The 16,878-nt window shown below is 29.0% G+C and overlaps 1 protein-coding gene across 2 annotated transcripts in view; it reads left to right on the top strand.

The window, feature by feature from the left end:
• The window catches only part of LOC107456902 (homeobox protein dve-1), a 165,584-nt gene that overhangs the window by 48,658 nt on the left and 100,048 nt on the right, over positions 1-16,878 (top strand). For both annotated transcript variants that reach the window (XM_021145060.4, XM_021145059.4), the window contains exon 2: positions 7,092-7,302. In XM_021145060.4, coding sequence (XP_021000719.1) covers positions 7,092-7,302 — 211 coding nt within the window. The remainder of the gene's footprint in view (positions 1-7,091; positions 7,303-16,878) is intronic.

Here is a 16,878-nt window from a genome sequence, read left to right as displayed (position 1 = left end):
GAGGTTACGGGATTGAGTCCCATCATAAGCATAACCATGCTGTCTTCGTGTTGTGTTTTTCAGATTTGTTTTATCTGTATATTTGCAAACAATCTCGCATGCGTATGAGACTAAATAAATAAATCTGACTACCAAAAAAAAAAAAAAAAAAAAAAATTAAGCAGATTCTATTTCTTGATCAACCCAAATTCATTATCTTTAAAACATTTACATTAAACACTTGAAAGCATCTTTCACGCCCTTTTATAATCGAGCCCTTTTACCATCATATACTTTTTATGATTGAGAGGGCCCTTTTTATCACGCCCTCTGTTATAATTGAAAAATATGTTAGGAAAGGAAATAATTAACCGTCATCTAATTCCTATCAATGATTTCCCGGAATAACGTGATTGGTAGGGCGTTGGGCTTCTGTTTGTGAGAACCGGAGTTCGAATCCAGTCGGCCGAAGAATCCTCGTGTATTAAATGGCGACTGGTGCAAGTAAAATCAGTATGATTCAAAATATCTTCTAAGTTCCCATAACAAATCAATACCTCTGGGGGTGCTGATCCAGAAGTTCCCTTGTATTCTGGATTGGGTTCAAAATTACAGGACTACGGAGTTGAATATTAGCAATCGTAAACTCAAAATTGTGCTCGCTCTATAACGACGGCAATAAAATAAACCGCCATTGGTGACTTAGGAGATAGAGTGTTCGCCTTCCAATGAGGTGCACCAGGTTTGTATCCTAGCTATTGCTGGTCCATACGAATTCCGCACCCGGCTCGCACTGACCACAGCGCTGTCGTAAAAATATCCTCAGTGATAGATGGATCATGGCTTACCGTCCCCTTGCCGTCAGGCTAACCATGTGAGGTTTTCCTCCCAAAGTAACGCAAATGCGAGTTAGTTCCATCAAAAAGCCCTCCACAAAGGCAAAGTTTCTTCCAATACATGAGGAGTTCCCTTGTCTTCTGGATTGGGTTTAAAATTACAAGGCTGCGGAGTTGAACATTAGTAGTCTCAAACCCGAAATTTGGGTCGGCTGTTCAACGACGGTTATAAAATTAAATAAATCACCTTTTTAAATAAACCATAGCCGGGTAATCAGTTTATAATGTCTATTATCTATCCATTTAATAAAAGATGTAACCGTCAAAATTTTAAAATTACGAAATAAATGATTAAATGAATGATACGTTCGAAATAAGAGACTAGTTATTTTATCGTGACTCTTCAGAGCATGGAGTGCAAACCATTTTTCTGTTAAATTTACTTTTCATTGTTAATGTATGGTGATAAGAACAATAACTTCTGAAACTATAATTTTTGATAAACTATTACTATAACGAAAGGAAAATATATCAAAAAAATGTTTTAAATACTGGAGATTTTGGTTTTGATGACCAAAATTTTCCTTTCCTTCTTTATTTTATAGGAAATGCCTATACAATACAAATATGGTTTTCTGTCAGATTTTTTTATCCGTTTAATAAGAGTTTAACTATTATATAATCAAATTAATTCTTCTTATAAGTTTATAAGTTTTTATAAGGCTTTATAGATAAATTATTTTTAAATTCCATTTTTTTTCTCTCCAGATATTTTTTTTTTTCAATTAAAAAAATGGTGCGTTGATCGTAGATAATCTTATCATTGAAATTTTGTGTAAAATCTTTTTTTTTTTTTCACTCTTTAATTCTTGTCTGTTAGACAAATAAACGCAGTAAATTAAATTGTTCTCATCTTCTATATTCTGTTGAAGAATTATAAGTTGTTTATATAGGAATTATGAACTATTAGAGGAGTTATCCGAAAACACGATTAAAAAACTACTTCGCATTCAAAATAATAAGTGTTACTTACCTTCGAAAGCGTCATAATAATAATTAAAAAAAAAAAAAACGAAGAAATAAAGCATATTAACAAGGGAGATTAAAACATTTTGTAGTTTTTGCGCAACTTCTTGTTGAACGTTACAAAATAACTCACAGCTAGAAGATTAAACTTGGCGCTGCAAAAAGTGGCAAAAATTATCTAGTGATTATGTCGGAAAATGAAGCACAGCGTTGTATTAATCCGTTTTAATATCAAAAACCTAGTAGAAAAAATGGCGTTGTTCTACGAAGGATTAGAAGAAAGATGCATGGGTCTTAAAAAATTATGGACTAGGATGACGATGTAAAAAAAAAAAAAAAAAAGGAAAAATGAAAGATGTTCGGAGAAGGGTGGGGGAAGCGGATTTTGATGCAAAAGGCGATTGCCGCCGATTACAGTTGAAATGTTTTGACTGGTAGAGATTATATTTCTTACCTTTACGTATAGCTTATACAGTAGCCTCATTCCAAATTAAGCTTTTTTTAAATAGAAAAAAAAATGTACTCGTTTCGTTTAAAAAATGGATAGAAAAAAGAATATTTTATAGAGTGCTTAAAGATATTTATGGAGTTTGACACGTTGTTAGGTGACAACTTGTAGATAAAAATGAGATTAAAATGAATAGATTTAAAAATTTCAGAACTTAATGATGTTTATTTGGTTATTTCTATTTAAAAAAGATATGTTAAGCTTAGCAAAGTAATAAAGTAAGTATTGTTATTTTTAATTTGTTTTGGAATAACGCGTCTTTAAAACTTTCGATTTTTTTTCTCTATTAGGAATAATGGCATTAAAAATAGTTAAGTTAATAGTTTTTCACTAGTTAAGTGACGAATTTTTGTTAAACGATTCCTCTATGAAAGGTTTTAGGCAATATAAGGAATAAGCTGCACTTTTTACAAAGAAGTCATTTTTACATCAAACTGCTCTTTAGCATTATTTCCTGTTAGGTAACTTTTCAAATTTATGAAATTTCTACTAGATAGCAATATAGTCTTCAGAATATTAAAGAACGCTCTCCAGTACAATTTAAAAATGTACAAATTATCATTACATTGCTCCAAGTCTTTCATATCATTCAAATTTTTGCGATAATTTTATTCCATATAATCCAAATATTTCTTTCCTACTTAGGGTTATAGACACATTTATTTTTCGTAAAATTTTATTGCGTAAAAATAGTTTCATATATTTTAGACTTTTATGGATTTATTGTCATATTTTAAGTCATAGTTAATTTATTGTAACATGCAATGCAGCTAGTCAAGAACTTTTCTTTAAAATTAAAAACATTGTATTTATTCAAAATGACTACGGGGAAAGCCAATGTATTCTCAAAATGTAATCTAAGAGAAATTTCGTTTAAGAAAAATTTTTCAAGCTATTTATTTTGCTTACAATCTTTTATGAGCAATTTCTAGATTAAATTCATCCTATAAACGTTTCATACAGATTGTAAATATCTTTTCCGTATTTCAACAGTAATTTTCTAAGTTGAGTAATAACTATTTAATGGATTAGCCTAAATTTGGCTTTTATTAACTTGTCAATTTCCAGCATTTAATGGACATAGGTAAATCTTTTTTATCACGCAAGTGTTAAAAAAGCAGGGTAGCGCATAGTTGCTGTTAAACAATCATTTTAACCATTATAAAAGCAGCTACCTATTTCTAATTGTATTTCTTTCTTTGAATGTACTTAGCTTAAGTCATCTTTTATGAAAAAAAATCGAATAATAAGCACCATTTAATATCAAATATAATTACCCTCATATATAAATATCCTTTAAGATTGATACGCTGTTTATTGGTTCAATCTTCTTATATCTTGTCTTGTATATGTGTTCATGAGTTTTGTGTTTATTTTTTAATCTTTAAAATGATGGAAGATTGAGTAAAGCGTTGTTCTTTAGAATTTTATTAGCTGTGATTTTAAATTTTATGGTTTTCGCCTACTTTTGCTTGCTAATTTAACTGCTGTGTATTGTTTGTTTTTTATTTTAAGTTTACGTCATATTTAGTTTGGAATAATAGTGTAAGTTATGATTTATTTATATTATTATATTTATATTATTATATTTATATTATTATTATTATTACATTTATTATTATTTAAAAAAAAACGAATTTTGTTCCAGGCATTTGATTATTTTCATATATGAGATACATTTTATTAGTTCAAAATCATTTTAAAACATGAATAAGTTTCAAATGCTATTTGGTTAGTGATAAACATTTTGAACTTTTTGCTGTTATTTTTCAATTATCTTGGGAATACAGGCTTTTTTTGGTAAATTAGAAGAGTCAAAAGTTGTTTTATTTCTGCATAGAATAAGATATAAAAATAAAAAGCACGTTTAAAAAAAAAGGAAAAACTCTATTTGACTGAGATTTTTAAAAATAATTGTTTTTATTTTCTAAAAATATATTTTTCAAGATGCTGTAAAAATTTTATACTGAACAATTCAAAAAGTTATAATGATTATTGGAGCAAATAGTAAAAACAATAATGAGTTATTAAAATGTGTTTCTTTTTGTCGAGAATTATTTTTGAATAAACGAGTTTTATAACTGTGAATATTTTTGATTAACTTGAATAGTTACAAAGATATGAAGAAATGCGCAAAAACCGGAAGGAATATAATTGATAATAATAGGCTAAAACTTTCGATCGCTCTCCTGATTAAACTATTGAGACCATATTTTCTAGATTATGGTTACTTCTAACCTTTTGTTGAGAAATGAAATTCGAAGTCGGTATAAAAAGTAAGAAAGTAAATACGTTTAGTGTCTGTTTTCGTAACTTAAATTATCGTTTGCACTAAGTAATTAGCAAGTTTAAGATTAGAATTGAATCATCATAGTACGTGGAAATCTATAAATTGGATCAAAAGATATTTAAGTCTAAAGTTTTCCCCTACACAATACATATGGAACAAGGCATGAAGTACGTGTGTGAATAAAAGTAAAGAAATTTCTTGACTTTGTAACTAACAGCTTTGCAACAATATAAAGGATTTGAATTCGATCTTATCTATCTACCGGTTCGATCTATCTATCGACGTATTAAAATTAGGATTTATTAGCAAAACAAATTCTGTTTATCTACATACATATGAAATATTATGTTGATAAGCAAAATTTACATCTGTTCTAACAAAAATTATCTTAAATATTTTTTCTTCTTTTATTTCTTTTTTTTTATTGATCCAATAACTTGTTTTTTTCTTTCATAATGTAATGTTTTTCTTTGTGAAAAATTATTAAAAAAGTTTAATGCTTCATGTGGTTATGCAGTTTTGTCTTACATTTTAAATTCTTTTGTGTCATCAACTTAAATTTTTTTAAAATTACATTTTTCAATATCATCAGGGGTTTGTTTAGAAGAAATTTGGGTCCGTTAACGGACCCTTCACAAAATATTTTTTCTTAAAAACGGACCCTTCACAAAATATTTTAACTTAAAAACGGACCCTTCACAAAATGATTTTTCTTTTAATCGGACCCTTCACAAATTTGTTTATCTTCATTATTATTTTGTTAATCGAATAAACCCTTTCCAGGGCAGAAAACAAGAAAGATGGATGTAAACGAATTAAATTTTGTCTTCGGCAGACGATTCTTCCATTATTCGTCCGAAATTAATATTCTGCGTTCAGCAGTATAGGCTAAATACCAAATATTTGTATGTTGCATCTCTAATTTAGAAACAGCAATTGTTGTTTATTTTTTAAAATTTAATTTTTTTAATTACAATTTTACAGTGTTGAGCATAATCTTGTATGTCTATACAATTTAAAAACTCCTTGAAAAATTGTTTTTTTGCAATAACGGACCCTATTTGCACAAATTCATAAAAGCGGACCCTGGTTGAAAGAATGTGAGTAATTTTTTCACAATTTCACGAAAAACGGACCTTTCACAAAATGTCTGGACAGACCCCTGATCATGGAACACTAGAAAGACTGAAACTACTATATTGCCCAAAAGCAGTGAAAATGACTGAATTGTGAATCAATAACTAATGTGTGAAGAAATTTGTTTAAAATTAATTTTTAATATTTTTTATATTATTTGCGGTTATATAACAAGTTTTTAGTAAGTATTAAAAAATTAAAAAAAATTATATATTGTAGAAAAAGACACAAAATTCTAAGAAATTTTATCATTATATACATCATTGTTTTTCGAATTGAAATTAAAGTGTAGTCAAAATGACTTCCTTAAGCAATTTAGTGTTAAACATTACTTTAAACCTTCAAACTCGCATACAGATAGAGTAAAAATTACGGAGATAAGATCAGAATTGAAGGGAAGATACACTTTTCCCCTAAGTCCAGATAATGAGATAAAATATTTTATTTTATTTACAATTAAGCATTAAATGTCCATCCAGATATAATGTTTTATGCAATTTTTTGAGTCTAAAAACATTGTTAAGAGACAATATCCATTATATTATATTTAAGTTAAAAGAATGTTGTTGAGAAATGACATATTGGGAGAAGTTGCTACTACAAGCACAGGTTGCTAAAATAGAAAATATCAGAATCAGACAAGAAATAATTAGAATTAATTTCTTGTTAATAGCCCTCTTCATCATCAAGTGACCTATTTGTATATGGCAGTTGCAGTTATTCAATATACATAAAAAAATATTTTCACATTAACATTTTGAAGCTTTTTGTAAATAACCCGTAATGTGTATATATTTTAAAAAATTCATTTATGACAAGGATTATATATATATATATATATATATATATATATATATATATATATTCATTCTTATCATTTCTTTTGTCTTATTCATTACTTTTTGACGAAAACAGTAGAATTATATTTTTAATCGTGTTTGTACAGCGTCACAGTTTTTAATTCGAAATTACCATTAAGAAAAAGGACACTAAATTATTTAATATTTGTAGTTATTTGAAATCCTGTCTACGCAATCGATAAGCCATTAATGCAACAATTCCAATATTTTTACCCACTCAAAATCGATCATTTGCTTTAAAATTATGGAACAATTTATGTGAGTCAATTCAGCAAATTTTTGACAAACTATAATAATGATTATATTCTTGCAGTAAAATAGCTAATCGTTCAACAAGTCCCTTTTTTTTTAAATGTAAGTTTTTAACTGTTCTTCATTGATTAATATTATATTTTAAGTATAACATGAAATTAGGCAATATAAAACATGTTTTAATTATCTAATTTTTTTTGCAGGGCTTGTTGCTGAGTGGTGGCGTATCGTCAGGGGGCGGCGGTTGTCCACATGATTTAAATTCCGACCGCAGAGAGAAACCAGAATCCCATCCTGCCCTACCTTCCGAACCTGGAATTCGAAGTCCTGGTTCCTCTTCAACATCCTTATCACTTGTCGAGTTCCGGCCACTCATGAAAATCCCACCTGTCTCATCATCCTCTACTCCCGCCGGTAAGTAATATTTTTATCACCATCATCAAATGTTTCTCTCAACTCTTTTAACCGACTTGTATAAACCCGGTAGTGTTTTCTTTATATTATATTGATTTTTGAAATAGTGCTCATTCGGTAGTAACCTAACCAATATTGCAAAAATAAAATCATAACAGAAAATACTCTCATTAAATTAAATAATGCTAAACAAACAAAAAGTATATATCAAGTTCATTAAAGAATATCACCCCTATTCAGCGTCAAGTATTTCCTTCAACTTTCTCAACTAGTTCTGACGTTTTTAAATGTTTCCTTAAATCGTATTCATTTTCGAAATAGTGCTCATTCGATAGTAACCTAACCAATATTGCAAAAAGAAAATTGGATATTAGATAATACTCTAATTAAATTAATTAATACTAAACAACCAAAACGTATATCTCAAATGTTGTTGATTAAAGAATATCACCTCAATTCGACGTCAAGTATTTCCCTCAACTCTTTCAACCAAACGTGACATTTTTTTATAATATGTTTCTCGATATCGTATTCAATACCGAAATAGTGCTCATTCCGTTGAAACCAATGCTACTAAAACAGAAAATACTCTTTAAATAGTATTAAACAATCAATAACTATCGAATCTCAAATATTGTTGACTAATTAAATCAACTCTTTATCACCTCATTTCATCTTAACATTTTCCCCATAACTCTTTTTACCAACTAATGACATTTCTTTACCGTTTTTATGACATCGCAGTTTTTTTCTCAATGACGTAGTCATTTCTGAAATAGTGCTCATTCCATAGTAACCTTATCAATATTGCAAAAAAAAAAAAAAAAGAAAAAAAAAAGAAAAGAAAAAAAATAATAGAATAACAGAGAATACTCTAATTAAATTAAATAATACTAAACGAACAATAAATATATATTTGCTAACGACAAATGTTTTTGGCTAAATAACAGCAGTCATCATAAAGTTACGAGATTGATCTTTTGATATAAAGTAAAATTTATTAAAAAACAACACTTAAAAATACCTTTTTTGGTAGAATAACTGTCCTTCATCAGTAGGATAAATGGCAGTGACCGTAAATTAAAAATGATGTAATTCGACAGAGGTTTTGTCTCACTAAAGAGATATAGTTAAAAGTAACCAAATTAAATTTGCAGTAAGTGTTTATAATTTCCAAATATTTGAACAATATGGTATAGCAGCAAAAGCTTTTGATGATGAGGAAAGTCTACATTGACAGGAAGTTTTGTAATTTCTCGAGTTGTTGAAGCAATCCAAATCTAAATAGCAGTAAGCCCTCATTTAATTTAAGTGAATCATATCATTATTATTGTGTAGAAATTGTAGTTAGTTTGTTGTGAATGTTGTAAGTGTTATGATTCTTTATTTGCAATCGAGATGTAAACGAGAAATAAGAGCAACTTTGACTTAAATTTTTTTACTCAATACTATTTGGCTTTACAATTAGACTCTTTGTGAATTGATGGAGAAGTATGCACTCTAGCGCCATGGCAAATAGTTTATCGCCAAGTTGGCAAAAATTATGTGAGTTTCTTTTTTTTTTTTTTTTTAAATAATCAAATTAATAGTCTTAATATACAATTCTTTAAAAAACTAAAATACAAATAAAGACAAGAAATTTTTTATATTCAATTATTATTACTTTTGTTTCACCAGGAAATATCTATATATACAAAAAATCATTGCCATAAGTAAATGATACTCAGGGTATATTTCATAATTATCTCAGATCTTGGTTCAAAAATTCAACCCAAATGAGACTAATGCATATATTAAAAATTATTTAATTAAAGAAAACTAAATCAATATAGTTTTTCTGTCTAATAATATTATTTTTGAAATTGTGAAAATTGTGTAAAAATTTGTCTCAAGTAAGACCACTAATGGACTAATTATATTGATCTATTATGTTGTTAAAGCTGCAATTTTTCACTAGATATTGTTTCAGATAAAATTTGAATTTTTTTGGCTTTTTTTTTGGAAAAAAAAATAGACTTTAATATTTTAAACTTTTAATTGTTTTTTATTTATTTATTTTTAACTGAGCTTACAAGGCTCTATCTAATTTTAATAGTCTTGTGCAGGATAAAAGCTTTTGGTATTATTTTATTTCTTTTAATATTTTTGCGAAGCTAAAAATGTTTTGAAAAATTAATATATTTGTGAGATAAAGTGAAAATATTTTGCAATGTTGTTATTATTTACAAATAAAGAGGGAAGGTTCTACAAATGGTGTCAATTGCGTTTCTATTTGATGATCTGAAAAAAGAAAAGGGGAAAAAATCCCTGAAACATGTATTGGTAAGCTTCCATCGTTGGGGAATTCTGATGCAGGGCAATAGAGTCGGCTTTCCCTAATCTGCCTTCTCGGAATCCCTCTTCCGGACTCCTTCTGATAGGACTTGATTGTCCCGTATCGCGATAACGGTTCCATTTGATCGTTACACCGTTCACTTTCTTTCTGAGAAGTCGGGTCCGGAAATTGTTCCTCTCTACTGTGGGTTGCCCCTCGCCAACTAGACGCCAAAACTGCTCTTGCTCCTCTTTTGGGACTAACTTTCTACGCGAGAGAATTTTCCCCATCCTCTTCTCTCGGTTATCGTTTCACATCACTTTCACTGAAATTCTCTTTATTTTTTTGAAAATGAAGAACTAGGTCTGGTTTTATGATTTGTGATTTTATGTGAAATCGTTTTGATCGCGAAGTTAGAGGAAATTTTTGTTGGGTTTTGGAACTAATGTTTGACTTTCGTATAAAAAACTTGAGCTATAGTGAGGTGAAAGAAAACTATATCTTATTTGCATCGTATTTTTTGTTGCGATTCATCAGTTTCCCAATTTTTATTCATAATAATTTCATGAATTAACATATTTCAAGATCATAACGTATAAAACTGATCCCTCAAAATCTCATTATCAACTAAGATTTCATTTTACTTTTAAATTTCGTTCGGGCATAATTTTGATAGTTACAAATAATTTTATTTGCATTTTGACTATATATATATATATATATATATATATATATATATATATATATATATATATATATATATATATATATATATATATATATATATATATATATATATATATATATTTGCACTACCCTACAATAATGGAAGAGGCACTTTCAGTTTTTAACATTTTTTTTAAAAAATTTCTCAAGAAATACTTAAAGGCTAATTTTTTAACTATGGAGATGTTTAGTTTGTGCGGTTTTTCATGCTTAGCAAGGAAATTCAAATCTTTCAGAGGTTTGAGAGACCTACAACAAATTACGAAAGAAAATAAGTATTTTTGATCACCCTATGACAGAAAAATCAAGAAACAAGCAATAAACTTGTATCGATTACTTTAGTTATTATTTTTAGTAACTGCATGAAGTTTCGTTAACCTAGAGTAAATATTTATGGAGATATGGACATTTTTATAAGAAATACATTTTTTCGCCTTGCGTTTTTTCACTGTAACTTTATAAATATTCAATGGAATTAAATAAAATTTTCGGAGCAATTTAAGATTAATTACGAAATTGTCGATGTAAAATTTAAAACAAAATTGTTAAAAACTGTGCAAGTTATGAGTATTTTAGCTAGTTCTTTTATACTACGCATGCACTGAAAGAATTTTGAAAAGTTTTCTCATAATTTTGTAGTGAATCGTATTTGGCAACTAATAAAAATAATTTGATGTGAATATCTTAAAAATGTATAAGTTTTGGGCTCTTAAAAAGAAATCTCATAACAATAAGGGGGTTTTCACTAATTTTATTTTGTATAGTAAGACAAAATTTAGTAACAAATGATAATAGCTTACAATAATCGTCCGGAAACTAAACTTTGATGGTATAGAGAAAGAAAACATGCAAAAGAAAACAATACTTTTATGGGCGGTGATCCCTCGCAATGCCGGTCTAATTTTTAATGAATGAATTTTTAATGAATTTAATAGTGCAAAATTAAATTTGTGGATAACCCCTTATTGTTTTGAGCTTTCTTTTAAAAAGTATAAAACTGCTAAAAGAATTGCTTGAAATTTTTTAAATTAAGATATTCAAATAAGGATCTTATGATTAGTTGTCAAATACGATTTCCTGTAAAATTATGAAAAAAAGTTTTTTTTTTTCTGCATTAAAGAAATAGCTCTAATATCTTGTGCAGTTTTTAACGAATTTTTTAAAAATTTTAAATTTACAATTTTGTAATTAATTTTAAATTTTTCCAAAAATTTTGTCTAATTCAATTGAATATTTATGAAGTTATAACAAAAAACGTAAAACACAAAGTAAATTTTTTATAAAAATGTCCTTATTTCCATAAATACTTACTCTAGGTTTACGAAACTTTTCTGTAGTTATTAAAAATTACAACTGAAGTAATCGATACTAGTTACAAGTGCTTTGTTTGATTTTCTGCATAGGGTGTAAAAAAATACTTGTTTTCTTTCGTAATTTATTGTAGATCTTCCAAAACCTCTGAAAGCATAAAATGTCATTGCTAAGTATGAAAAATCGCATGAACTAAACACCTCTAAAGTTACAAAATATTCCTGTAAGTATTTCTCGAGAAATATTAAAAAAAAAAAAAAAAATGTCAAAAACTGGAAGTGTCTTTTCCTTTATTGTAGGGCAGTGTGTGTGCAAATATATATATATTTGTTACCTTTGCGATTTGTTTATTTGCGATGCCATATAATTTTTCGACTTTATGATTTATTAAGTTTTTAAAGGTGTCCGTAGATACATTTATTTAAATTTAAAAATTTTAAACTCAATTTAGAAATTTTGAGAGAATCTTCAAATGGAGTTTTAAATTTATTTATATATGAATTATTAAAATAAGAGTTTCGGGACTCATAAACATTAAAAAAATTAAAATGAAATGATTAGAATTGCATAAATACGTCTATTAAATTTTTCTCTAAGCGTGAAGTATAAATAAATAATCTATTCTTCGGACTCAGACCTCCAAAAGTGAGTCCGAACTCATCTCTAATCCCTTCAGGATATTTTTTTCATTAGGTAAACGCGGGGCCCACGATCTTGAAGTTCCTCTAATAATCTCTCCCTTTTAAGTTTTGTTTTTCTTTTTTTTATCAGACTTAGTTAATTTTTTTCTTTATTAAATATTCTTTTGAACAGGGCTTACTATTATTTTTTCCTGACTTCATGGTCGAACGGAGCAAGTTTGGCTTCCTATGAGCACTAGAGTCTTAAATATTCAAAGCATAATTGATACAAGATCTTTTTGATCTAAATAGATCATGATACCAGAGATTACTTTTGTGATCATATAGCGTAAATAAACAGAAACATTAAGCTCTTTACTCCTAAAATGTAAGATTTTCATCAGAGTAATACACTGAGTTACAATAGAAGAATTATATCGCAATTTTTTCTTATTTTTATTTAAAAAGAATTCCTATTTTCAATACATCAATAAAACGAGCACAATTTCGATACAGATGAAGCTAAGTTATTTATATCAGCAGACTTTGCAGCCTAAAAATTTCAAACGTTCTTCGCAACGTGTTATTTTCTAAGCTATAAATTTTTACATTTGTTTTTCAAATACTTTTTGTGTATTTGTTTTTCAAATCTTTTGTTCGTATGACAATAGGAAGTCATACCAACCCTCAAAAGATTTGTAAATAAAATCTTCTTTCGGTATAATGTTTTACTTATTTTTTCTTGAGCGCAAAATTTTATGTTTAAGCATATCGCTATATATGTTACGGCGAATGACCGAAATCGGTGGTTGTTGACTTTCACCGGTGAATGTCGACAAACACCAAATACTTAGGTGAAAGATCGAATATTTCATCACATTCTTGTACATTCGGACCCTCACCGGTGTATTTCAACAATCACATAGTCGCTTCGGTGAATGTCCGAAATATTTGTTATATCCAATTTTATATTAATATATTCATTGATATTATTATATTTATTTGATATATTTATATTTATTCTGTATTTTAATTCTTACTGACGATAGATTAGAAGAAACATCAGTGTTTGGAGTATCGGGCAAATATATACCGGGCAATGGCACTTGACCTTAAAAAAACATCAGTGTAGGGTATACCGGGCAGTGGCACTTAACCTTAAGTGGCTCGGTATACCCTACACTAATGTTTTTTTAAGGTTAAGTGCCACTGCCCGGTATACCCTACACTGATGTTTTTTCAAGGTTAAGTGCCACTGCCCGGTATACCCTACACTGATGTTTATTTAAGGTCAAGTGGCATTGCCCGGTATATATTTGCCCGATACTTGGTGTATACCGGGCAGTGGCACTTAACCTTAAAAAAACATCAGTGTAGGGTATACCGAGCAAATGTATACCGGGCGAATGTAAATGTATAGCCCGATACTCCAAACACTGATGTTTCTTCTGATCTATCGTCAGTAAGTATTAAAATATCGAATAAATGTAATTATATCCACGAATAAATTCATATCAAATCGAATGTAATAAATATTTCGGACATTCACCAAAGCGACTATGTGATTGTTGACATTCACCGGTGAAAGTCAGAAATAAGGGTATTTAGCAAATATTTTGGACATACACCAAGCGACTACATGAATGTTGACATTCACCGGTGAATGTCGACATTTTCGAGACTTCGGTCATTCACCGTAACATATACACTTCATTAAGCATATCGTCATATACTCTTCACTCATTCTGGAAGCATATCGTCTCTTGAGATTTGTTTATGTGGATCAAAAATATTTTTTTACTGGAGTAAATTATATGTTAAGCTTAATTCTTTCAAACTTCGAAGCGTTTATCAACAAAAACTGTAAATTAATTGTTTAACCGACCTATTCAATGTACCATGCATAGTTTTTTGGGGTAAAAGATTAAGACTGCATAGCAATGGAAACTTGCTTAAAACGTTGCCTCCTTAACAAAATAAATAAAGTTTTATTTTTATTCGGTATTTTTAGTTTTCTTTTTGTAGAGAAATCATTTATAACAATTAAAGCGTTGAATAAAATATAATTGCAGTCAAACCCCACTATAGTGAATCTTCAAGGGACCGAAATTTCTGTTCACTATAGCCGGGAGTTCACTATATCCGTTAGTCAGACAATTTAACTAACGGTTCCAAACTCTTGCTTATACGTTATTTAAATAAATGACTGAAAAATAATGTGTAGTAACAAAAAATGTGTTAACTTTTATTTTTATTGCAAATATTCACTTGATTACATCCATTTTCAATTTTTCTTTTTATGTCCATCTTATCTTATATGAAGAACGTTTTACGTTTACTGCTAGCCATAGTTTAATTTGTGACACTTATTTGTAGGATTCTTTAATTGAACTGAGAGTAAAAACGAGTTGAAATTAGTGCCTATCTTCACAGATTAGTGTCCACCACTTTGACCATTAATGAATAACTACGCATTCCAATGCTCTCTCTCTGATAGGAAATAAATATTGACCCTTTGTTTAGGGATAAGAAAGTGAGATAAAAGAAGCAAGCAAGAAAAAATGCTTATTGCTCTATTCCATGCTATATATGGTTTTCAAAATCGGTTTATGTATTTATTTTGAACTAGAAATTTCAAGATTATTGTAAAAAAATGGAGGGAAAAAATTAGTCGAAGACAGAAAAAGTTCATTATATCCGATTTCTTCTCTTCCTTTGGTTCACTATATCCGGGAGTTCACTATAGCGGAGTTTGACTGTATATATATATATATATGTGTGTGGGGGGGGGTTGTGTATCCAAAGATTATATACATATGGTATAAATAAAATAATGATAAGAAGTATATTAATATTATATATTTTAATGGTATTATTAGAAATATGTTTGTTTGGCAGATAGCTGGGTTAAAAGAAAATGTCTGCTTTTCTTAAAGATTGAAAAAATGATCACTATTGTGTATATTAGTAATAAATTCTTACAATGTACGTTTAAAAGTAGAATATGTTTTAATGCCGATAATAGTCTTTTTACAGCAAGTTTACTAATGGGCAATGCCGTTACAACGCTGCAGTTCTTTTGAATGTCTGTAGGTTACATTAAAATAGCTGGAGCCATTGAGGTGGATTAATCTCGAGCTCTGGCCCCAGCTCTAGAGGGCTCCTGCTCAAGCTCCGCCCGGAGTCCCTGATAATAATAAAAATAAAAGTTAAACAGATAGCGAAAGAAAATGAGAAACATACCGGCTTTTAGCATATTAATCTAAATATGCAAAGAACACCATGCTGCAATTTGATACTCATAAGCACCAAATATGAGAGTAATAAATATGAAAAATGAAAGTGTTCGTTACACCCCCCAATGCTTCTTCTACATGTCTTAATTAATTTTCATAATTATTTCATATTTCTTAATTAATTTTCATAATACATAATTTTCATATACAATGTGTATTTTATATTATCGTCACTATCGAAGTTTTTGGATACCCTTTTGTTTACTATAATCGGGGTATTTTCGACGTACCTTTAATGTGGAGCATACTGTAAACCAAGAGACTAATGCAGATTGCCTTTCTCTTTTCAATTTTTAGAAATGCATGGTGGTAATTCTATGATGTTTTAACAAATTTTAATTATATCTTTATTAATTAATAAACTGGTTGCGCCAAACTGTTAAAAGATGTTTAACAAAATATAACAGTTTGGCTCAACCGGTATTGATAATTTTTTCAATTTCATTTTTTTCAATTTAAAGAAAATAAGTAGTTCTTTTTATAGGGAAAACAATAAAATATGAATTAGTTCTTGAAAATATTAAATAACAATTAATTAAGTGATTAACCATTTTGAAATGTTTGAATTCCTAAGACAATCAAACATGTACTCATTATTATGTTAGTTTCGCATCTTTTGTCGTCGCAGAGAACTTTTTAAATCATTATTTTTAATAGTTGTTTTTAGTTAATAAAATAAATGAAATCAGCAAAAATATTTCTTTTATTGAAATAAACAGCGATTTCTCAATATTTTTAAATAATTTACTTAGGCACATTTTACTATAAATTATCTTGGATATTCATATCCGTTTAAAAAGGAAAGAAAAAAAAATTCTGAGGATATTTTTCGTTTTTCCGATGGAGAAGTTAAGTCTGAAGATAGAATTTAAAGAAAAGAAATAGTGATCTAATGAAGGATGTGTGTTGCGTGGATGTAAATGGCTTTACGTGGTTCCTCGATCGCCCATCCTAAGGACTCTGGGATGAAATGCTCACAGAGTCCTTCTTTCAGTTGGCGAAAGGTAGCCAATGAGGCGAGATGAGTTCACTCCGCGTTATCGCATTCCTGGTAAAATCCCGGAGCCTGAGATCCCCCGGCCAAATCCCTCGCTTTACGACACCTCTGACAGGTGACAGGGTTCGGATTGGGAACCTTGCCGTGATCTCTCTTATCAGGCTTCGACGAAAGCTCTCGAAATGAAGTTTTTTTTTTTTTTTCGTTTTTTGGGGGAGATGAGGTGGTGTGTCGTTGGAAGGGGAAAAGGCTGTGGATTACTACAAGTAATTGACTCCTACCGCCTTCCCATAAAGAAACGAAAAAGGCTAT

This window comes from Parasteatoda tepidariorum, chromosome 11 (assembly GCF_982258835.1).
Source record: "Parasteatoda tepidariorum strain Cologne lab strain chromosome 11, Ptep-v5.0, whole genome shotgun sequence".
NCBI classification, from domain to species: domain Eukaryota; kingdom Metazoa; phylum Arthropoda; class Arachnida; order Araneae; family Theridiidae; genus Parasteatoda; species Parasteatoda tepidariorum.
Note: the sequence above shows the minus strand (reverse complement) of the source record. Positions and strands in the feature narration are given on the sequence as shown.